At 44.9% G+C, this 24,417-nt stretch overlaps 1 protein-coding gene across 25 annotated transcripts in view; it reads left to right on the top strand.

Annotated features, from left to right (window-relative positions):
* The window catches only part of trpm7 (transient receptor potential cation channel, subfamily M, member 7), a 53,201-nt gene extending 28,784 nt beyond the window's left edge, over nt 1-24,417 (top strand). For 3 of the 25 annotated variants that reach the window (XM_073928819.1, XM_073928827.1, XM_073928817.1), the window contains exons 18-40: nt 58-207; nt 607-750; nt 1,308-1,436; nt 3,854-4,102; nt 4,451-4,625; nt 5,472-5,604; nt 7,098-7,282; nt 7,362-7,494; nt 10,389-10,903; nt 14,107-14,189; nt 14,295-14,373; nt 14,777-14,844; nt 16,778-16,803; nt 16,889-16,914; nt 17,293-17,337; nt 17,625-17,669; nt 17,936-18,001; nt 19,313-19,596; nt 19,831-19,913; nt 20,438-20,643; nt 22,840-22,891; nt 23,013-23,119; nt 23,524-24,414. In XM_073928819.1, coding sequence (XP_073784920.1) covers nt 58-207; nt 607-750; nt 1,308-1,436; nt 3,854-4,102; nt 4,451-4,625; nt 5,472-5,604; nt 7,098-7,282; nt 7,362-7,494; nt 10,389-10,903; nt 14,107-14,189; nt 14,295-14,373; nt 14,777-14,844; nt 16,778-16,803; nt 16,889-16,914; nt 17,293-17,337; nt 17,625-17,669; nt 17,936-18,001; nt 19,313-19,596; nt 19,831-19,913; nt 20,438-20,643; nt 22,840-22,891; nt 23,013-23,119; nt 23,524-23,654 — 3,114 coding nt within the window. In that variant the 3' untranslated portion in view covers nt 23,655-24,414. 25 annotated transcript variants of the gene reach the window in all.

Below are 24,417 nucleotides of genomic sequence, written 5' to 3'. Positions count from 1 at the left end.
TGTGTGTGTGTGTGTGTGTGTGCGCTTCATCAGTTGTGTTGTGTGTGACCTGCGCAGGTGATCTTGAGTATCCTGGTTCCTCCGGCCATCCTCCTGCTGGAGTACAAGACCAAAGCGGAGATGTCCCACATTCCCCAGAGTCAGGACGCACACCAGAGCATGGAGGACAGCGAACACAACCTGCAGCACCCAGACGACATACAGATGGTACAAACACACACACACGCACACACACACGCACACACAAAAACACACACACACAAAAACACACACACACATAAACACACACACACACACACACACATAAACACATACACACACACACACACACACCAGAGCATGGAGGACAGCAAACACAACCTGCAGCACCCAGACGACATACAGATGGTACACACACACACACACACACACACACACACACACACACACACCCACACACACACACACACACAGCTGTAGTGTTGGTCAGTGTTGATGTGGTTCTGCTCTCTGATGCTCAGAAACAGTCAGTCTGTACACTGGTGATGTGTGTTTTTAAGTGTCGCTGCCACAGACTGACAGGTGTGTGTGTGTGTGTGTGTGTGTGTGTGTGTGTGTGTGTGTTAGGATGTGTTTAAGGAAGTGCGTATGAGTGATAATGCAGAAATGAAGAGTGAGTCGGAGGTGCACGTGCGCTCCCGCAGGTTACCCATCACACGCAAGTTCTACGCCTTCTACCACGCGCCCATCGTCAAGTTCTGGTTCAACACGGTACGTAGACTCCTGTTCTCACGCCTGTGTGCATGCGTGTGTGTGTGTGTGTGTGTGTGTTTCCAACACTTCAGCTGTTCCTGTTCCCATGTGATAATATCAGAGAGTGTCGTTCCTGCATAAACCAGCCGCGTTACACACTGATAAACATCACTGCTCTAGTGGAAGATTCACCTGTGTGTGTGTGTGTGTGTGTGTGTGTGTGTTCATCTGTTCTCGTCAGCTCAGTGTGTTGATGAACTGTTAAATATTTTCTGTTCAGTTTATAATGATTGTGTGTGTGTGTGATCTGAATCTTTATGATTCTTGCTCAATCACACACACACACACACACACACACACACACACACACACACACACACACATAAATTAATGTATATTACTATATGTATATTATTTTAATGTATAAATTATATTAACATTAATGTATATTAATGTTAATATACATTTAAAAGCAGAATTTGTAATCTGTATTTTCTGTCTATTTGAAATGTGTGTGTGTGTGTGTGTGTGTGTGTGTGTGTGTGTGTGTGTGTGTGTGTGTGTGTGTGTTTCAGCTGTTCTACATCGGTTTCCTGATGCTCTACTCATTCGTGGTTCTGGTGAAGATGCAGGATCTTCCGTCTCCTCAGGAGTGGGTCGTCATTCTCTACATCTTCACACTCGCGGTGGAGAAGATACGAGAGGTGTGTGCAGTTTTTGTCGTGTGTGTGTGTGTGTGTGTGGTATGTCAGAAATGTTTAATTCTTTGAGCAGTGTGTTCTCCACTTCAGTGGGTTTCAGCTGTGTGTGTTTAACCCGCCGGCTGATCATTGACTCCATTAAACAGATGTGTGTATCGTCAGGTCACACACACACACACACACACACACACACACACACACACACACACACACACACACACACACACACTTGCTGCTCTGAAACGTGCTGTAAGATGTTTTGGGACCCTGAGACATTCTGATAACTGGAAATCAGACGTCATGAGATGAAGAGAATATCTGAGAGTGCTTTATATCTGTATAACCTCATGAGGAGGTCCTCATTCCACTGTGGTGACCCCTGATTAATAAACAGACTAAGCTGAAGGAGAATGAATGAATGAATAAAAGGAGCTCAGTTACTAATTAGTGATTTAATTACTTGACTAAATACTATTTAAAATCTTATAAATCTAAATGCAGACTATAATTAAACTCTTTTAATGCTCTTTTAATTAGAATTATATTATGTATATAATTTTTTTCCTTGTGTTGAACAAAAAAAGAAGATATTTTGAAGAATGCCGAAAGCCTGTAACCATTGACTTTCACAGTATTTGTCTTTCCTCTGGATGTCAGTGCTTACAGGTTTTTAAGCTGTAATCAACAGGATAAAGAGACTCAAAGGTTATGGACCTAAAAGAGTAATAGTGAGCAGGTTTTATGTTTTGCGTGAACTATCCCCTTAAATCTCTGTGTGTGCGTATGTGAAGAGTTCAGATGCAAAACCATCTAAATCCACCAGAGCTGTTTTTATTTGTAAATCAGCATTTTCTATCAGGGTGCTGTAATTGGGTTGAGCAGTTTCATTTTCAGTTTCTTCTTTTTCTTCTTCTTCCATTTTTTATTTTGAGTTTATAAAGGAAGATGCATATATAACGTACATACTCTCTCATGCAGAAAGAGACTTGCCGATCTAGTAAATGCTTTTGTATTTTCTTTCTTTAAACAACAACAACAACAACAACTATGAGCAGTAAAACATGGGCAGCTGCAAATCCTTAAAGTTTTCCTTTAAAGAAGAAAAGATACTTATTTACACAGTTAAACATCTTTCTCCAGAAGAACAAATATTATCAGACATACTGTGAAAATTTCTTCGCTCTGTTAAACATCATTTGGGATATATTTAATAAAGAAATACAATTCAAAGGAGGGCAAATAATTCTGATGTACACTGTATATATAAATTGTTGTTGTTATTCTTGTTGTTATTATTATTAATAATTTACCAATTGATATTATTATCTAATTTTCCACTATTTGATATATATTTGATTATTTTATACATATATATATATATACTATTTTATTAAAATCAGCCGGCAAGTATATACAAGTTAAAGTTCAAAACAGGCTGCAAAAATCATCTAAACAATAAAAAAAACACTTGCAATACTTCCTCCATCAGTGCTTTATAATAAACACTTTAAATGAGGGTTCAACTTTTAAAAGTTTCTTTAGAACTTTAGCAGACTATAAACCCCTGATGATAGAATATCTGTGATGTCCAGGCCTCTAATATCCAAAATAGCGTATTGTGGTCTTCTGACGCTGCCATTTAGTGTGCTTTCACACCTACACTTTTGTTTGGGAACGTATCTCGTTTGCCCAGTTAGCGCGGTTCGTTTGGCATATGTGAACAGGGCAATCGCGCTCTGTTCCGCGCCAAAGTAATCGCTCCGAGATGGCTTGAATGAGGTGGTCTCAACTCGACTGAAACGAACCCTGGAGCGGTTCGATTACAGTGAGAAAGCGATGCGATCCGAGCGCGGTTATATCACAGTGTTTATGGATATGTAATAGGCTTACGGCTATATGAAGAGAGAATTATGAGTAGGGCGGGAAGTTTCGCGAGTCTCCGGATGCCCGCAAATGAGTGATGATCTCCCGGTAATCTCGCGTCTCTCTCCCGGTCCTCAAATAGGCATCGTCGCGCACCCTTCTCACCCTCCCCACCGCATCTCTCCTCAGACACATCGCGCGCACACCCTGTCAATCACCACCAAACCACCACCTCTCCTGACAGCTGAGCGGGACTTTGCAAAATAAACCCTGACACTCTGACCAATGTGAGGAGAGTTTACTCACACGTGACTTGTTTTAGCTCTTTTGGTCCGATTAGAAACTTTGCAGTGTGAAAGCGAACCGCTCCAAGAGCAAAGAGCAGCCATGTAACAATTATAATCTCTGTTTCAGAACAACTGAATCCATTCACAGGTGTGAACGCAGCCTCAGATGATGAGAAGCACAAATATCTGTTGAACATGCCTGAAGCTCGGTGTGTTGTTCAGCAGCTTTAGCATGTGAGCTCTTCATTTGCTGTCGTGTGTGTTGTGCAGATGTTCATGTCTGAGGGAGGAAAGATCAGTCAGAAGATTAAGGTCTGGTTCAGTGATTACTTCAACATCTCTGATTTCCTGGCCATCCTGATGTTCTTCGTGGGCTTCGGTCTGCGTCTGGTGTCGGAGGTGTTCATCGCGGGCCGCATCGTGTACTGCCTGAACATCATCTTCTGGTACGTGCGGCTGCTGGACATCCTGGCGGTCAACCAGCAGGCCGGCCCGTACGTCATGATGATCGGCAAGATGGTGAGTGCTGGGACATCTCCAGTGAAGGCCTCCAGTTACAAGACAGTGTAGGAAGTCTTTGCTGTCTCCAGAATATGTCTGTCAAGATCCAGCTCAAGTCATCCAGCTGATCCTTTCATACCCCTGCTGAATGTGGGAATTGAGGGGTCACAGCACAGTGGAGCTGTTTTTGTGCCTGTGCCTTTAAATGCAAATGAGCTGGTTTTGTTCCCGCCCACTTTACACACACATTCTGGAGACACTAAACACTCATCTTGCATCTTAAGAGTTACCCAGCTGAATAAAAGCATTATAGAGTGTGTGTGTGTGCGTGTGTGCGTGCGTGCGTGTGTGTGTGTCTCTCTGTAGGTGGCCAACATGTTCTACATCGTGGTCATCATGGCGGTGGTGCTGCTGAGCTTCGGTGTTCCCCGTAAAGCTATTTTATACCCCGAGGAGGAGCCGTCGTGGACTCTGGCCAAAGATGTGGTGTTCCAGCCGTACTGGATGATGTACGGGGAGGTGTACGCCTACGAAATCGATGGTAAACACAACAAACAGCACTGTCAGTCCAGGTACTAGTTAACTGCGAGCCTATTGAGGAGACCCATTCTGCCCGTTCACTATAATGATGTCTCATGAGTGTGTGTGAAAACAGCACAGGTAATGTCCTCTGGCTCTCTGAAGCGGACCCTTTCAGGCTGTTGATGTGTTCATCTAGAACTGCACATCTATAATCCTCTTAGTCTATGCTGACATCATCTTCAGCAGCTCAAACACTCTAATGGCTAATGGACAGACGGCTGCTTCTCACTCAGGCCTGCTGGACATGCTAATGAGATGGGCACTAGTGGGCGGGGCTTGATGACACGTACTAAGGGAGAATGTCAATCAAAGTGTTTCAGTCATCAAGTCTGATTATAATAAACACAGTTAACTCATGTTGAGCATTACGCTCCATTCACACGGGGCTTCAGCGTCAACGCTTGACTGAAGGCGTGTCTGAAGCGATCATCATAGCAGCGACAGCCAATGAAATTCAGTCAGCAATAGGCCACTGTCTAGCTGGTGTATTTGCATACAGCGATCTGATTGGCTGACGCTTCCATCAGCGCTTAAAGTTGAGCTTATTTAAGTCATCTTTGCATAATAGCGGCTCTTCAGGAGCATTTCTGTCCAGTAAAGGATCATGTTGTGACTTTATTTTCAGTTCAGGCTCTGTTTTTAGCTCTAGTACTGTTGTGAAAGTAGTGATTTGGTATCAGAGATACTGAAATGAAGTGTGTGTGTGTGTGTGTGTGTGTGTGTGTGTGTGTGTGTGTGTGTGTGTGTGTGTGTGTGTCTGTGTGTGTGTTTGTCTCTGTGTGTGTGTGTGTGTGTGTTTCTGCAGTGTGTGCGAACTCGAGTGAGGAACATGTTCGGGATCTGTGTACGACTGGTGTGTGGCTGACGCCGCTGCTGCAGGCCGTTTATCTGTTCGTCCAGTACATCCTGATGGTCAACCTGCTGATCGCCTTCTTCAAGTGAGTGTGCGCGTCTGTGTGTGATTGTGTGTGTGTGATTGTGTGTGTGTGTGTGATTGTGTGTGTGTGATTGTGTGTGTGATTGTGTGTGAGTGTGCGTGTGTGTGTGTGTGTGTGATTGTGTGTGATTGTGTGTGATTGTGTGTGATTGTGTGTGATTGTGTGTGATTGTGTGTGTGTGATTGTGTGTGATTGTGTGTGATTGTGTGTGATTGTGTGTGATTGTGTGTGATTGTGTGTGTGTGTGTGATTTGTGTGTGTGTGTGTGTGTGTGTGTGTGTGTGTATGTGTGATTGTGTGTGTGTGTGTGTGTGTGTGTGTGTGTGTGTGTGTGTGTGATTGTGTGTGTGTGATTGTGTGTGAGTGTGTGTGAGTGTGTGTGAGTGTGTGTGAGTGTGTGTGAGTGTGTGTGTGTGTGTGTGTGTGTGTGTGTGTGTGTGTGTGAGTTTCTGAGTGTGGATCTGAGAGCTGGATTTGTACTTGCCGTGTTCACTGTTGTGATATTCTTTAAAACCACAGGGGGCGCTGAAAAGAAACTGACCGTACTGGTATCTCTTTCATTATTATTAAACTAATTATTTTAGTTGTTTTTCTAAATGATTTGAATGATTTTAAGGGTTTTATAACTATTGAAGATGTTTTAAATCTAACTCTGCTACATCAGCTGCTGTTGTTCATATCTCAGACAGTTTTCCCTGTTAAAGTTTATTACAATATTACTGACAGCAGAACATGAGTTACTCTACACATATATTCTTTATTATTACGGCACGAGTGCACTTACTGAATAGAATAGCGATGTTGAATGAGATGTGGCGCGCTGCACAGTCCCCACATCACTGTCTGGCTAGTGTCTGTCCTCTCCAACACTCCTGACCATCATCAGCAGTAAAGCCCAGAGGATCAGCATCAGGACGCTGTAAACTGCTGATAATAAGCGTTTCAGTCATCAGAGAGATCATTCTGTTCTTCATGTGAGTTTTGGCTCTGTTAAACAGTTTTAAACTCTAGATGAAACACCAGCATCAGTGTAGAGCCGTGACTGCTGGAGAATCAGGTTCTGGATGGTGTTCTGGCTCTCCGCTTCTCTTTTGGCTTTAACAGACTCATCCCTCGGGTTTTCCCAAACCTTTAACAGAATCTGTCCTCTTCCCCACGCCTGCTGCTGCAGTTTATAGGCAGGAAGTATTGCTCATCAGGTTGTGTGTATGATCAGGAGTGTGTTCAGGCGTTCTGTTCCAGACTAAATCTCTGCAGAGTGCTTCATGATCAACTCAGATCAAACTCGGCGCCGTGCACACTTCACTCCAGTCTCAGAATAAACCATGCGCACCGCCAGCCCAAAGCGAACATCCGCAAACACCACGATGACGTCACATTCACCACACACACTCCCGCAAACTAGCGGACGCGTCGAGTGTAAACCATGCTCGAGTGTGTGTGAGAGTGCGTCTGAGTGTGTGTGTGTGTGTGACGTGTTTATCTCTCCGCAGTAACGTGTACCTGCAGGTGAAGTCGATCTCTAACCTGGTGTGGAAGTATCAGCGCTATCACTTCATCCTAGCGTATCATGATAAGCCCATCCTGCCGCCACCGCTGATCCTGCTGAGCCACGCCGCCTCGCTCCTCAGCTCCATCTGCAGGAAGAGGAAGAAGGACAGCAGCACCTACGGGCCCAGTAACACGCTTTACACTACTACTGCAGTCTGTGTGTGTGTGTGTGTGTGTGCGCGTGTCTGACTGTGGTGTTTCCTCAGAGCTGTTCCTGACCGAGGAGGACCAGAAGAAGCTGCATGACTTCGAGGAGCAGTGTGTGGAGACGTATTTCCATGAGAAAGACGATCAGTTCCACTCCGGCAGCGACGAGAGGATCAGACTAACATCCGACAGGTCAGAGCACACACACACACACACACACACACACACACACACACTAGCGCTGATGGATTTTGGGAAAAATGTACATCAGTTATTTTGGTGATCATTAGCTGTGTTTCCGTCCTAAAATGTGGATTAACCGGAGTACGGCATGTAAGCCGTGTGAATAAAGCAGCGTCTCCATCCATCCAGTCAAAGAGAGCAGATTCAGCACTCCCTGATGAACTGGAGCCCAACATCACCAGTAAAGACTGAGTGTACTGCGGCAGGAGCAGCTGCGTCACTCTTTTCCATATTTAATAAATGACTGTCACCTCAGAAGACGATGCCGACGCGCAGTGACCGCGCGGTGGTGTTTGAAGACGTGAGACGCTCTGGACAGTGCCGCAGCTCATTACTAATATAATAACAGTCATGCTGAGACGCTCACGGCGATTAACAATGAGCAAATCAACATGTCAGACGCTCTACAGTGTGCTCAGCCTGCTGGATTACCCATCATCACATGACCTCTCAGAACAACATCACATGACCTGTACTGCTGCACATGCTGGAGTTTGTTCAGTAAAAGTGTGTCCAGCGCAGCTTATGCTCATCGTTTCTTAAAGTCCTTCCTACTCAGTTTTCATGCTCATTTTCAACATTTATGTGTTGATTTTTTGATGCAGCTCATTTTTTATACACACATCCTGAATGCACATAAAGCAGCTGGATTAAAACTCTTGATTATTTAAAGCACTTATAAGCCTTACGAACAGAACATTTGGGAGACACAAAAATGTCGCACTGTGGCCTCACAGCAAGAAGGTCTCTGGTTTGAGTCTCGGCTGGGTCAGTTGGTGTTTCTGTGTGGAGTTTGCATGTTCTCCCGTGTTGGCGTGGGTTTCCTCCGGGTGCTCCGGTTTCCCCCACAGTCCAAACACATGCACTATAGGAGGGGTTCTCAACTGGTTTGGCCATGGGACTCACACTTTCACATGGTCATCAAGCCGCCACCCAAATTTTTAGGAACTATAATACAGTTTTAGAAATTATGATTAATTTGTATTTATTTGTTCCCAAACACAAGTAGTGATGATAAATCATAACATCATTAAGACTTACAAATAAACAATCTTTTATTGCTGACATTTAACGAAATATATCAAATTATAGAAATATTACAGAGTAAAACAAGCAGTTACTGTAAACAGTGGTTATGGTAAGGAAAGATTCAGTTACCATGAACTAAACAGTTAATAAAACATGTTGTCTGGTTTCTGAATGTCTTTTCATTCAGCAGGTTTTGTGTTAAATTGTGTGGTGCTCTCACAAGAGATGATACACTGAGGCTTTGAGTCTGTTTTGCCATCAATATATGTAAATCCATACTTCACATATTTGGGGTTGTACTTGCGCTTTAATATATTTGTTGCTTTAATTAAATGAAATTTCACATGTCAAACAGTAGGGTTGTCACGCACGCATTTCAAAATAAAAGTCAAAATAAGTTAGAAACTAAACTATTGTTGTATTTTTGACCACACACTCCGCGACCCACTGAAAATGTTCCCGCGACCACCAGTTGAGAAACACTGCGCTATAGGGGAACTGATCAACTAAACTGGCCATAGTGTATGAGTGTGTATGGGTGTTTCCCAGTACTAGGTTGCAGCTGGAAGGGCATCCGCTGTGTAAAACATATGCAGGAATAGTTGGCGGTAGGGTTGGGCCGATAGATGATGCCATCATCCATCACCGATGGCCAATAGACAACAAGATGCTGATCCGGCATAGCCGTTCCTCCACCCTGCCCTGGTCACAAACCCGCTCGGGAAAAACACACACTCAGGCCCCGTTAAAATGGCATTTTAGAATGAAAAAGATCCACATCCACACTGTTTTACCTAGCATTTCTGAACAGCCCTCCATCCACATCACATGACCACAGCCATACACACACACACACACACACACACACACACACACACACACGCGCACACACACACACACACACACACACGCACACACACACACGCACGTCTCCCTGCTGGTCCTCGAATAAAGGCTGATTTATACTTCGGCGTATGCTACGGCGCTGACGCATAGCCCTTCGCCATGGCCGCCATCGCCATACCTCTCAAAAAATGTAACTACACGTCGCAACGACAAGTAGCGCAAGCTCTGTGATTGGTCGGCTTGGTATCTGTGATGAGTCTGGGCGGGACCGAGAGCCGCACGATTGGCGCGATTACGATGGAGCGATTGTTTACAAGTGTGGAGTCCCGTGAAGGAGCTCCGGATGGAAAGTTTTGTTTTGTGTTTACCTCATAGTTAAAGTTGCTGCACGTCCGCCAGTTCCTGCCTCAACATGAGCGAGTTTGAGCCACTTGTACATCCCAGAAGTGTTCAGGAAAAACAAAACATCAGCGAAGAAACTCGACACAGAGGATTATTAACACCTCACTGCCCATTAGCGTTTCAGAAGTGTAAATGCAGACCGACAGAGACAGCAGCAGAAGTATAAATGCACAGCCACGTGCGTTGCCTGCGGCGTGGGTTACGCCGGTCACCTGACGCAGAAGTATAAACCAGGCTTAGGTCGCGCACCCTTCTCACCCCTGGATCCCGCCTGGCTCTTCAGACTCGTCGCGCGCACTGTCAAACACTCCCCCAACATGATGACGATGCCATCATCCATCGCGATGTTTCACATTAGACATAGCAGGATGCCAAATTGGTCGACAATGCCCAACCCTAGTTGGCGGTTCATTCCACTGTTGTGACCCTTGATGAATAAAGGGACGAAGCCGAAAGAAAGTGAATGAATGATAGTTAAACTATAAACAAGACAAAGACTCAATTCACAAAAGTGTGTGTGTGTGTGTGTGTGTGTGTGTGTGTGCGTGTGTGTGTGTGTGTTTCAGGGTGGAGACGATGTGTGTGCAGCTGAAGGAGGTTGGAAATAAGGTGAACTTCATCAAGCGCTCTCTGCACACGCTGGACTCTCAGATCGGGCACCTGCAGGATCTGTCTGCGCTGACGGTGGACACCCTGAAGGCTCTGACGGCCCAGCGCGCATCTGAAGCCAGCAAAGTGCACAACCAGATCACACGTGAGCTTAGCGTGTCCCGAAACCTGGCGCCCGAGGCCGTGCCGCCGTCCAAACCCGGCGCTCTGGTGCGCTGCAGCGTGGCCTTCATGCCGCCCAATAGCATGGCGGACTCTCTGTTTGGGGGCGGGGTTGAGGCTGTGCAGGGGGCGGGGCTTCCTCATGCTTCACTCACTGCAGACGGTGTGCAGACACCGCAGATGCGCCGCCGCGGACACCAGGAACATCTCTCCAGCGCTCCGGCTGCCGCCGCCAGCTTCTTCCTCAGCACGCCGCTGCCGCAGCAGCAGGACCTGCAGGCGCCGCCGGAGGAGTTCGGGGCGTTCGTGGGTGAGTGTGAGGAGTGTGTGTGTGTGAGTGTGCCGAGCGACGCAGGCGTGCCGCTGCTGGTCGTCAGTGAGGCCGAGTGTGAGGGATTCGTCAATCTGGGCTTCAGTGCGGATGAAGAGCCGTCTGACACACACACACCGCTCCCTTCTCTCCGGCCCCCGAGGAGCTGCTGCAGAAGCCCGCACACAGCCCGAGGTTTGGCTTCGGTCCACTGCTGGCTATCTGGGAAATGTGGAGCAAAACCCCCGGCCTACCTGTGACCCTTGACCCCATCTGCTTGTCCCAGTGTGTGTGTGTGTGTGTTCAGGCCCTGATATACTGCTCAGTCTTGTCATTTTAGACCGCTCTGAGAGTGCGCTGTGGTCAGTTTGACAGAAAAGAGAAATCTCCAGGTCAGGGAGTATCAGACAGTTTGCTCTGTCATGTTCAGCAGCCCCTGTTCTGCATCATAACAGGTCATGATTTGGTTTTGGGGGTCTCCAACACCAGGCTGATGTACATGTAGAGTGAAGAACACTTCTGTTTTCATGTAATCTGCATGTGATCTGACCTGATCATGCCAGTGATCCAGTATGCCTGAACCTCTCCATCATCGTAACGCTGATCTGCGGTGGTTGCTCTGAGTTTTCCAGATCAATGTTTGGTCCAGCTGTCAGGAAGATTCTGTTCAGTTTAACTCGTGTTTATTATATAGCGCTTTTACAGTGTAGATTGTGTCAAAGGAAACGGCTGAAGATCCTAATGTACACCGAGTCTGTCGAAGCTCTTGATTTTGGTGAGGAACAGCAGTCTTCTGCTCAGTGTTCTTCTCCGTTTCCCTCACCTAAAGCTGCGGCACACACCGCATGGAGGATCACGGTTAACACATAACAGGGGCTCTTAAACATGACCTCCCGCTTATCAAAATATCTCTTAAGTCTTAATTATATAAAGTCTTCTCCGTCATCTTTAATGCAGGACTGTAGATCAGTGGTGCTCATCCCTGCTCCTGGAGATCTACCTGGAGTTCAGCTCCAGCCCTGATCAAACACACCTGAACCGTTAAATGAGGACCTGAACCGCGCTGATCATTACAGACAGGTGTGATATGGGTGCAACTGAAATCTGCAGGAAGATTTGGATTCCAGGAATGCAGAGATTGGACTTGTGTTCTTGTGGAGATCACTGCTGCCAGGTCAGTGCAGAAGAACAAACTCAGGAGAGCGAGAGAACAGAGAGCGTCCTCTGAGGAATGAGATGCTGATGGGCACATGATCTTCACACATTATTAATGGAAAATTATTTAAGCATTACAGCATTCATACAACAATTTATTATCTTTTTTATTCGCCCCCTGTTTATTTTTCCCTTATTTCTGTTTATCTGAGAGCAGATTTCTCCAGCACATTTCTAATCATAACAGTGTTAATAACTCATCTCTAATAACTGATTTATTTTCTCTTTGTCATGATGACAGTAAATAATATTAGACTAGATATTCTTCAAGACACTTCTATACAGCTTAAAGTGACATGTAAAGGCTTCACTAGGGTAATTAGGGTAACGAGGCAGGTTAGGGGAATTAGGCAAGTTATTCTATGATGATGGTTTGTTCTGGTGACTATCAGAAACAAATATAGCTTAAAGTATAATAATACAAATAAAGTAAAATAATATTGACCTTAAAATGGTGTTTAAACAATTAAAAGCTGCTTTTATTCTAGCCGAAATAAAACAAATCAGACTTTCTCCAGAAGAACAGATATTATCAGACATACTGTAAACATTTCCTGAATCTGTTCAACATCATCTGGATAATATTTAAAACAGAAGAAAACATTTATGGGGGTGAATAATTCTGACTTCTGCTGTATATAACATGCACAAAACTCTTACAGATATAATTTGCACAATAAAAAAGCAGATTTCAAGACGAATTTAGCAAATAGTTCATGCCTTCATCAAGATCTTCATGCTGATGTTTATATTCACCGTCTCCTTTAGGGAAACTCCTGAGGTAAATCAGTGATCTCTCTGAGCTATAATAATAAATCTGTATTAAATGCTGCGCTTCATACCTCTTTTATTCATTCGCAACGACTTCCGGCTCTTCTTGAGCGAGTTTTGCACTCAAGTCTGCATCGGTGCATCCTCAATATCAAGAACACATGCGGCGGGGAGTTTTAGGTGTCCTCCGTTCTTGTGGACTTGAGTTTTGGACCTGATCTATGATGGTCGATGATGATGATGATGATGATGCTACGCGAGCACTGAAGAACACATATTGAGAGTCAGCCTGTATCTCCAGGAGCAGGGTTGAGCACTCCTACTCTAAATGATGAAGAGAAACCTTTATAAATGCAAATATAATCTTATTTCACATTAACAATGCAGATGGGAGGAATCTGAACACTGTATGAGTATCTGCCCCAATTAATGAAGTCCAGCTTCCTTAGTTTAGCGTTAAATAACGCCGCTGTTTTCCTCTTCATTTTAGGTCGGGAATATTCGTCGGTGTAATCAGTGCTGTTTGTGTGAACCCTGCTGCTCAGGGCTGTATTACACATGAGAAATGGATTCTGATTGGTGCTGCTGTATTTGCAGTATATCAGGGCCTGTGAGATGGGTGACCTTTAACCTCTGTCAGTGTTTGATCACAGCCGGTGCCTTATACTAAACACCCCCGCGGGACAGAATAAAGGGGTGTGTGTGTGTGTGTGTGTGTGTGTGTGTGTGTGTGTGTGTGTGTGTGTACATGTGTGGTGGACTGAACTAACCTGGGCTGGTGCTGGTCAGGGGTTTAAAGGGACAGTTCACCCTAAAATGAATACTCAGTCATTATTTACTCGCCCTTTACTTGAGTTTCTTTACTGTTAAACACAAAAGAAGATGTTTTGAAGAATGTTGGAAACCAGAGGGAAAAGGTTTAAAAGGGATAGTTCACCCAAAAAAGAAAAATCCGACATCATTTACTCTGGTTCTAAACCTGTGTCTTTACTCTGTTGAACACAGAAGAAGATATTTTGAAGAATGTTGGAAACCGGTCACCATTGACTCCCATAGAGGTAATTTTGCCTGCTATAGATGGATGTCAGTGGTTACAGGTTTTCAGCATTCTTCAAAACATCTTCCAACATAAATGTCGATGACCACTAGAGGGAGAGTGAATAATGAGGGATGTGTGCGTGAACTGACCCTAAACCACTGTCTCTCTTTCTTCAAAGGTCACAAGGATGAGCCTGAGGGTCAAAGGTCAATCCCTAAGGAGAGCGCTGTCAGCAGTCCATCCAGAAAGACCCGCGATGTGGTCAGTGTAGATCCAGAGTTCTGGATGTCCTGTGTGTGTTCTCCGCAGTGCTGACCTGTGTGTGTGTGTGTGTGTGTGTGTGTGTGTGTGCGCACGCTCCTGCAGGGTAACATGCGGACGGTGAACTCTTACGCCGGCTTCACAGAGTTGGACAGAAACCCTTCGCTCCTGCATCCAGAGTCCAGTGAGTGTAAACCTTGAGCAACACCAGTGAATGCTGTAAACATTAACTGATGAGCACACACACACACACACACACACACACACACACACACACACACACACACACATCTGAAGAGCATCTCACACACTGATGGAGTCACTCTCTGTGTTTGTGTGCTTGTGCATGTTTGTCTATCTGTGCGCGTGTGTGTGTGTGTGTGTGTGTGTGTGTGCGCGTGTGTGTGTGTGTGTGCGTGTGTGTGTGTGTGCGCGTGTGTGTGCGCGTGTGTGTGCGCGTGTGTGCGTGCGTGCGTGCGTGCGTGCGTGCGTGCGTGCGTGCGTGCGTGCGTGCGTGCGTGCGTGCGTGCGTGCGTGCGTGCGTGTGTGTGTGTGTGTGTGTGTGTGTGTGTGTGTGTGTGTTTCAGCACTCAGTAAGCAGGAGAGGACGCGCGTGTCGCTGGAGGACGTCTCTCGATATGAGGATCTGCTGCTGGTCAGTCAAACACACGTTCAGAATGTTTAGTGTGGTGTGAGCTGTGTGTGAACGGGTTTCCCTCAGGGACGGCTGCTAGATGACAGATAGAGCTGCTGTGTGTGTGTGTGAGTGTGTGTGAGTTTCTGACTCTAGATTGAAGACATCATCCTGTGTGTTCAGAGATCTGACAGTGATGCTGATGAGTGTGTGTTTAAAAGTTCTCAAATCAAGAAGCGTTTTCTAGACAAGCAAAATATGTTGTCTTGTTTTAAGAAATAATCTGCCAAAATAAAGTGAGTCTTTCCTTAAATCAAGCTAAATAATCTGTCAATGGGGTCAGCAAAATAATCTTGCTTTTCCTTTTGACGTAAGATTGTTTTGCTGACCCCATTGACAGATTATTTAGCTTGATTTAAGGAAAAATTCACTACATTTTGGTTTATTATTTCTTAAAACAAGACAACATATTTTGCTTGTGTAGAAAATGCTTCTTGATTTGAGAACTTTTAGATATTTGGTCTAGAAACAAGACACAAAATCAAAGTAAGAAAAGCATTTTTTGCTGTGTAAAACGTGTTTATTATACATTACTGTAGTTTTTCCTCGTGTGGATTTCTCCCAGACATAACAGATGAAAACATACGGAAGTGAACACACAGTCTCCATTATTAACGTGTGTTTATAAGAGGGAAGAGCTCCACGATAATAACCGCCTAGTTTTGGGTCTGTTTCTGTGTGGTTCAGTGGATGAGTTTATCATCAGCAGACATCTCGAGGTGCACGTTACGGTTGTTTATTCTGCGGAAACGCTATAAAGATTATTTCAAAATAAGATGGAGATCTCATTATTATATCATATTAGATTATTATATTCTCCTGGATGTTGTATATATGTGTGCTGGTGTTTGGATCTGATGACTATATTACACATTAACACACACATAGGCCTGTATATAATCTGCACTGGTGCTGTCAGACTAATTATCCCATTTTAAAAGTTTGCACATGTGGATGTATTGAATAAATGTTTATTAAATGCCACATTTAGTCCATTTTCAGCCAGTTTCTTGAACTTTCTCCCCTTTATGAGCAAACACTTTTGGATTTCTGTATAAGCTGTTGGATTTAAACAATTATAAACATAAAACAGAAACATTCGGATGTTCTGACAGCGATTCCTATGTAGAAGAACCACTTCCTCCTTCATCTGAGTCTTAGCATGTGAAAACAACATGTGTGAGGACTGGGCTGTAGATGCGCCCTCTGCAGGACAGAAGCAGCCTCTCAGTTATAGAAATACACTTGAGCTGGTGTTTAATGAGCAAACAGTACAGATATTACACTCATCAACATTAGCTGAGAAGCTCACAGTGTCAGACTGGATCATCAGTAGGCCCACACGCAGATGTTCAGCCCGTCATCAATCCTGTTTATTTACTGGAGTAAATGTGTGTAGATCTATATTTATTCAGTTTTAAATTAATTTCAGTAATATTATCGACTAATGTGAAAATGTTGATCTATTATTTTGTACAATGCCGTCATGTTTTCTGTCTTCCAGTCGAGATATTATATGAGACTTGCTCTGTTTACCAAATAAAGTGGATCTGCGTTGTAAACATTAAACGTAATCGAGAGGTATTTGTTTTATTTCATACATTAGGTTTTTAGTTATGAGACTTTCGCATAAATCCGCAGATTTTCAACAATATTCTGCGCAGAATTGGCAGAAAATGTCTGCAGATTCCTGCTTGTCATCAATCTGGCAACCGGCATGAGTAAACTCTGCAGTATTTTGGATATGTGGGTCAATCCTTCACACTGCACCTGTAGCAGCGAGCCACACATTCACCTGTGAGCTATAAAGACTGATGAAGCCTTCAGTGTGACGGTATTGTATAACCGTTATCATCAGACACGCATCATAACTGGGTTTATCTTCCATCCGCAGGGGAAGTCCGCTCAGTCCAGCAAGCTGTGAGTAGAGCCGCTTGTGTTATGATCAGTTTGATCATGTGAGATTGATTATTGAGTGATTGTGCTGTGTTTCTCTGCTGTTCAGGAGTCCAGGAGACGACGCCTCTAACAGTGAGTGTGTTTTCATCATCTTCATCTTCATCATCATCATCATCCAGGCTGTACATGTAGACCTGCTCTGTGCTGAACGCAGTGTAACAGAGGAGAAACAGCAGTGTTCTGCATTATATTTACTAATGTTCAACCATTAATCCCCATTATTAACTGCATACAGAATAACAGCTCGCACATATTTTACATATATTTAAATATGTGTGTGTGTGTGTGTGTGTGTGTTATATATTCTAATGTCATCAGTACTGTTGTGTTCAGGCTGAGATCATGTCTAAAATACAACTGATCATGACTGAACCTGCCTATTCTGACGCGCACTCTCATTTTCTCACTCTGTGTGTGTGTGTGTGTGTGTGTGTGTTTCCTCTACAGCAGGTCTGTACGCTGGTCGTCACACACACCTGGGTGCGCGTAAGGACTGTAAGTGTCTGCCCCCTGCTGGCCTGCTCCAGCGCTGCACTCATTACTGTAGTGTGTCTGTCAGTAGTGTACTCCAGTGTCCTCAAAGAGACGTGTGTTATGGGGACGCGCTGCTGCAGACACACACACACACACACACACACACACACACACTGACACGGATACAGAGGAATTCATATATGGATTTAACCCTCACTTCAGGACTTATTCTCTAACACTCTTGTGCATTGTGTTGCTTATGTTCACTTGTTGTTGTTGTTGTTGTGTGTGTGTGTGTGTGTGTGTAGCGATCGGTTCTCCATTCAAGCCCATGGAGAGTTATCAGTACTCGGGTGAGTGTTTGTGTGGTTCCTCATGGTAATCTCAGTGTCCTGGAAGCAGAAATATGTCCTGGTTTAAACCCGACCCACAATGCATCAGTCACACACACACACGCGCGCTGTAATGTGTGTGAACAGTCATTATTGTGGAAAGCGCTGTACAGAGATGAATGTGAGCTGAAGGTGTGTGGTTTGGGTTTAAATCAGGCGTGTGGCAGCAGCTCCTGTGATGTGTACTGACATCAGTGTGTGTGTGTGTGTGTGTGTGTGTGTGTTAGCGGTGGAGCGTAATAACCTGATGCGGTTGTCTCAGAGCATCCCCTTCACCCCGGTGCCCCCTAGAGGTAAGACACACTCCTGCCCTCCTGTCTCTCGTTCCCATCATGCTTTGCTGCTGTAGTTGTGGGCGGCTCAATAGGGTTGAGGTCAGGGCTGGGGTTGTCCCCTACAGCAGAGGGAGATACCGCAGGAAATGTTGGAGAGTGCAGCTGGGCCTGACTCAGCCTGTGTGTTGAGCTCATCCTGCAGCGCCCAGCTGAAGACCTGTATAGACCCCGCCCACAACTACAGAGAGCTGCTGGTACTGTGTGCTCACGCGTGTGTGTGTGCGCATGCGTGAGTCTGTGCGTGCGTGCGTATGTGTGAGTGAGTGAGTGAGTGAGTCTGTACGTGTGTGTGTGTGTGTGTGTGTGTGTGTGTGTGTGTGTGTGTGTGTATGCTAGTCTATCTGTCTGTGTGTCTGAGTGTGTGCGCGGGTCTGTGTGTGTGTGTGTATGCTAGTTTATGTGTGCACACAAGTCTGTGTGTTTGTGTGGGTGCCCATGCATGTGTGTGTTTATGCAAGTGCGGTTGTGTGTGTGAGTGTATGTGTGTGCGCAAGTCTGTGTGTGTTTGTGTGCAAGTATTTGTATTCGTGTGTGCATGCGTGTGTGTGTGTGTATGCTTGTCTGTCTTTGTGTGCATGCATGCTGCATGTGTGTGTGTGACTCTGCTGTGGTGTGTGTGTGTTCTGCAGGTGAGCTGGTGACTGTGTATCCTCTAGAGGAGTGTGTGTGTGTGTGACTCCTGTGGTGTGTGTGAGACTCCGCTGTGGTGTGTGTGTGTGTGTGTGTGTGTGTGTTCTGCAGGTGAGCCGGTTAGCGTGTATCGTCTAGAGGAGTGTGTGTGTGTGTGTGAGAGACTCCGCTGTGGTGTGTGTGTGAGACTCCGCTGTGGTGTGTGTGTGTGTGTGACTCCGCTTTGGTGTGTGTGTGTGTGTGTTCTGCAGGTGAGCCGGTGAGTGTGTATCGTCTGGAGGAGAGTGTGTGTGTGTGTGTGTGTGTGTGTGTGACTCTGCTGTGTTGTGTGTTCTGCAGGTGAGCCGGTGAGTGTGTATCGGCTAGAGGAGAGTGTGTGTGTGTGTGTGTGTGACTCCGCTGTGGTGTGTGTGTGTTCTGCAGGTGAGCCGGTGAGTGTGTATCGTCTGGAGGAGAGTGTGTGTGTGTGTGTGACTCCGCTGTGGTGTGTGTGTGTGTGACTCTGCTGTGGTGTGAGTGTGTTCTGCAGGTGAGCCGGTGAGTGTGTATCGTCTGGAGGAGAGTGTATGTGTGTGTATGACTCCGCTGTGGTGTGTGTGTGTGTGTGTGACTCTGCTGTGGTGTGTGTGTGTTCTGCAGGTGAGCCGGTGAGTGTGTATCGTCTGGAGGAGAGCTCCCCCGGCAGTATCAATAACAGCATGTCGTCGTGGGCTCAGCGCGGGCTCTGTGCGAAGATCGAGTTCCTCAGTAAGGAGGAGATGGGCGGGGGGCTGCGGCGCGCGCTCAAGGTGCTCTGCACGTGGTCCGAGTACGACATCCTGAAGCCCGGACACCTGTACATCGTCAAGTCCTTCCTGCCCGAGGTGGTCAACACCTGGCAGACCATCTACAGGGAGGAGACGGTGCTGCACCTCTGCCTCAGGGTACACACACACACACACACACACACACACACACACACACACACATTCACACTCGCACACACACTGCCTTACAAAAATGAATTAAACATTGTAATAATGAACTTGTGTGTGTGTGTGTGTGTGTGTGTGTGTGTGTGTGTGTGTGTGTGTGTGTGTGTGTGTGTGTGTGTGTGTGTGTGTGTGTGTGTGTGTGTGTGTGTGTGTGTGTGTGTGTGTGTGTGTGTGTGTGAGCAGGAAATTCAGCAGCAGAGAGCAGCTCAGAAACTCACGTTTGCCTTCAATCAGATCCGACCCAAAACCATCCCGTACTCGCCCAGGTACTGAATACCAGCGCTTCATGAACATCACACACAACCCAACATACGCTTTAACACACACACACACACACACACTGATGCGAGGGTGTGTTCACTGCCAGCGTTCATCCACTAATTCTCCTTCAGCTTAGTTCCTTTATTCATCAGGGGTCACCACAGCGGAATGAACCGCCAACTATTCTAGTATATGTTTTACACAATGGATGCCCTTCCAGCTGCAACCCAGCTCTGGGAAACACCCATACACATTCATTCACTCATACACTACGGCCAGTGTAGTTGATCAGTTCCCCTATAGCGCATGTGTTTGGGAAACCGGAGCACCCGGAGGAAACCCACACCAACACGGGCAGAACATGCGATCGTGCTACCCACTGCGCCATCATGACACCCTCCTGCCAGTGCTTTTACAGGTTTATTGCAGTTCAGCATTTTAAATGAGGTGCTGTCCTGATACTCTACATGTGAGCTGTAGTTTAGTCTTGGTTTCCTGAACTCTCCTGGTTCTCCGCTGTGGGCTGCAGGTTCCTGGAGGTCTTCCTGCTGTACTGTCATTCTGCCGGTCAGTGGTTCGCCATCGAGGAGTGCATCACTGGAGATTTCCGCAAGTTTAACAACAACAACGGAGATGAAATAGTGCCGACCAACCTTCTGGAGGAAACCATGCTGGCCTTCAGCCACTGGACGTATGAATACACACGAGGAGAGCTGCTGGTGCTGGACCTGCAGGGTTTGTGTCTAAACACACACGTCAGCAGGTTACACATATGGGGTAATGCACATCCAGCGCTGCTCGCGGAGTCTTACCGTATTAAAAGATGATGAATCAATTAATAGAGATTTGAGAGCCGCACCGTCTCAAATGAGTGTCACTTTAACTATCAGTCTACTGTACAATGAGTTTGATCTGCTAATGTTGGGGTGCTGCGTTGTTTTTGAACACTAATCATCTAAAACTAGACTGGACACCACGCTGCCAAGGCAACACTGCAGTTCTGTAGGCGCCCCCTGCTGGATTAGCGTTTCTATTCAGCTTATGAATTATGTTTTAGTTTCATGTTTCGTACAGTTAGTATTTAGTAAATATACTGTTAGTTAAAGTGTTGCCAATGTTACCTACAGTGGTGGTGGGGTCTGAATGTATTAAAGGGCACATAGGTCACCCCTTTTTTCAGATTAAAATAAGTATTTTGTGTCCCCAGAATGTGTTTGTAAAGTTTCAGCTCGAAACACCCGTCAGAGTATTTATTATATCTGTCTGAAGTGTCTGTATTATAGCTGGGAAAAGGTTGTTGCTGTTTTTTTGCACTGGGCCTTTAAGACTAGTCATCCCCGCACACCGTTCCCACATGCCTGTCAGCAACATGCCTCAATCACCGCCCTCGGCTGCCTCAGGAAGCAGATCTCACGTAACGTTTGTGAGAAATACTTCAGTGAGAACTTTACCATCAGTATCTGATGCGTTTTTTGTGGAGTTACAACAATGAGTTTACGCACACACATAGCGCAGACACAAACACACACACATACAAAGCATAGACACACACACACACACACACATAGCGCAGACACACACACACACACACACACACACACACATACAAAGCATAGACACACACACACACACACACACACATACAAAGCATAGACACACACACACACACACACATAGTGCAGACAGACACACACACACACATACAAAGCATAGACACACACACACACACAGTGCAGACAGACACACACACACTCACACATAGCGTAGACACACACACACACACACACACAGAGAGAGACACGCGGCTGTGCTGATGAAGTGAATGGCTGTACTTCATTACACACGTGCACACGTTTTAAAACATGTTAAACTCTCAAACTCACTCTTGATCACGTCTGATGATGATTCTAGCAAACTGAACAGACCTTTTATTGCTTTGCGCTCGTCCTGTCTTATTGATATGATTATATGCATTACTAGAGTACTTATTATCAATAATGATATGACTTAATGTCAGTCAATATTGGTGGGCGGGGGGATATAATATATAATATTGGTCAGGTTGCGGTCGATCTGAAAACCGCTCCATTTGGTCCACCATTTTTATGTTGTTAAATTTGAAAAGAAAAGGACTGTGTGTGTTTATTTCACCCCAACATGACAGTATATACACTATACTTACACACACGTCTGTCCAAACAGCTTGAAAAGTAGATTTTCACCATAGGTGCCCTTTAAATGTCACTCTCTGACTCCTGTATATACCCTGTTATTGGAGAATAAAGCCTGACAGGTTTATCAGTTGAAGACTGAAGGGTTTATTCTGTGATAAGCACCAGCTGGATGTGCATTATTCTGATTATTACATCCCTATTAGACACAAAACCTCGTAATCATTGACTGATGCTTTATTAAATGTAAAGCTTGCAGACAGAAACAGCTGAATGCAGCTACTCTAACATCCTTAAAGGGTTAGTTCACCCATTAATGAACATTCTGTGATCGTTTACTCATACTTTACTCCTTTCATTTATGCGTTTCTTTGTTCTGTTGAACCCAAAAGAAGATATTTTGAAGAATGCTGGAAATCTACAGTATTTGATTTATTTCTACTCTGTAAGTCAGTGGTTACCAGTGGTTTTCCAGAGTTCTTTTAAATATATTCTTTTGTGTTCGAGAGAAAGAAACTCCTAGAGGTTTTGAATCACTTGAGCAGAGTAAATAATGGGTAAATTTACATTTGAGTGTGAACTGTCCCTTTAATGTTATTCAGTCACCAGATGGCGCCAAACGCCCAAGAACAGCAGAGTGACAGCCACGTATTAAAGCTGAACACCATTATTCTTAATTAAATGATTAATCCCTTGAAGCGTTGAGCTTAAAATCAAATCCGTTTATAACATTGTCTGATCTCCGTCTGTCTGTCTTTAGGTGTGGGTGAGATTCTGACCGATCCGTCGGTCATCAAGAGCGGAGAGAAAGGGTGAGTTTTCCCAACACTAGAAAATAAATCAAACGTAACCTGTTTAAAAGTCATTACTATTCCTATGATCTAGTCTAACAATGCACTCGATTATTTCTCTCTGTGTTATTGACTGCCACAGGTCTTACGATATGATCTTTGGACCTGCAAACCTCGGAGACGACGCCATTCGAAACTTCCGTGCCAAACATCACTGCAACTCCTGCTGCCGAAAACTCAAACTTCCAGGTGAGAGTCCTGAGATTGCAGAGCTCCAACACACCAACAACAGTAGCTAGCATGATTAAATGTCATATATTAGCAAACAAAACCCAGGTGGACTGAAAGAGATTAAAAACATTGACAGCCAATCAGAATACACGTCTCTTTAAAGAGCATTTAAAGCGTCAGAGGACAAAACTCAGCATGAATTTAATAATACGATGTTATAAACGGAAGTTTATCGATCACAATTAAATGTTTTCATAACATTTTTCAACAATCGCTTTTCTCTGGCAGTGAGCCGAATGGACGTGCAAACTCACTCCGTGACATTAGATTGCGCTTATTAAACGAATCGCTCAATATAATCGTCCTAGTTTGCTAAAGCCTTGAGTGTGTGTAGCATTTCTTAAGTGTGTTTCTGTTGACAGATCTGAAACGGAACGACTACACTCCTGATAAGCTGACCCTTCAGCATGACCCCTCCGAGGGCCCGTCCCACTCTCCGCCTGCAGGGGCCGCCACTAAAGAACTGCGTCCCTCCATGCGCTTAATGCTGTGAGCCGCGCACACACACACCTGCAGGACTCGCACTGTGCCGCCGAGAATCACGTGATGACAAACACAAAGTGCACGTTTGCGTGTTTGGTGTGTGCGTGTTTTATACAAGAATGCGTCGCCTCTGAACAAATGAAATTTAATAAGTCACATTTTATCCTGTACATTTCATGACAGGGATTATCAGCTTTTAAAAGTATTTTTTTTAAACATTTCTATGTCTGTATGAAATTATAAAGTGGTTAATAACTGGTACAATATCACTGTATAAAGTCAAATATTTATTCTAAACGACAAGTTGCCTTGTATAAAAGAAGAGCAATTTTACGTGATGTCTGTCACCTTTTTGCAGAGGACACTTGCTCATTATATATCTATTATCAGATTTTGTACAGAGCTGTATGCCAACAGAATGTTTTTATGTACAGAGAGCCACGTGTGGAGAGCTGTATCAATGCATTTATGTTTGAATCTTGTTTAGATTATGGGCAGATTGCAATGCAAACGACAGCGCAGTGTGTGTGATTTCATTGTGCTGACCACTGAAACCGGGCCACACCATCACAACTCAACTTTATAATGTTACAGCGGTACTTTTGTCATTCGTTGTCGTTGGAGAATCGTGCGAGACTGTTAATCTAGTGTATCTCATAGATACATGTATCTGGCACGGTTCTGTCAGCTCAAACATGAGAATATGCTGGGGATATAAAGGATCTGTAAACATTTTTTACTGTATATTTAATAAAACACTGAAAAAGTCACCT

The sequence above is a fragment of the Danio rerio genome, chromosome 18 (assembly GCF_049306965.1).
Source record: "Danio rerio strain Tuebingen ecotype United States chromosome 18, GRCz12tu, whole genome shotgun sequence".
Taxonomy (NCBI): Eukaryota; Metazoa; Chordata; class Actinopteri; order Cypriniformes; family Danionidae; genus Danio; species Danio rerio.
Note: the sequence above shows the minus strand (reverse complement) of the source record. Positions and strands in the feature narration are given on the sequence as shown.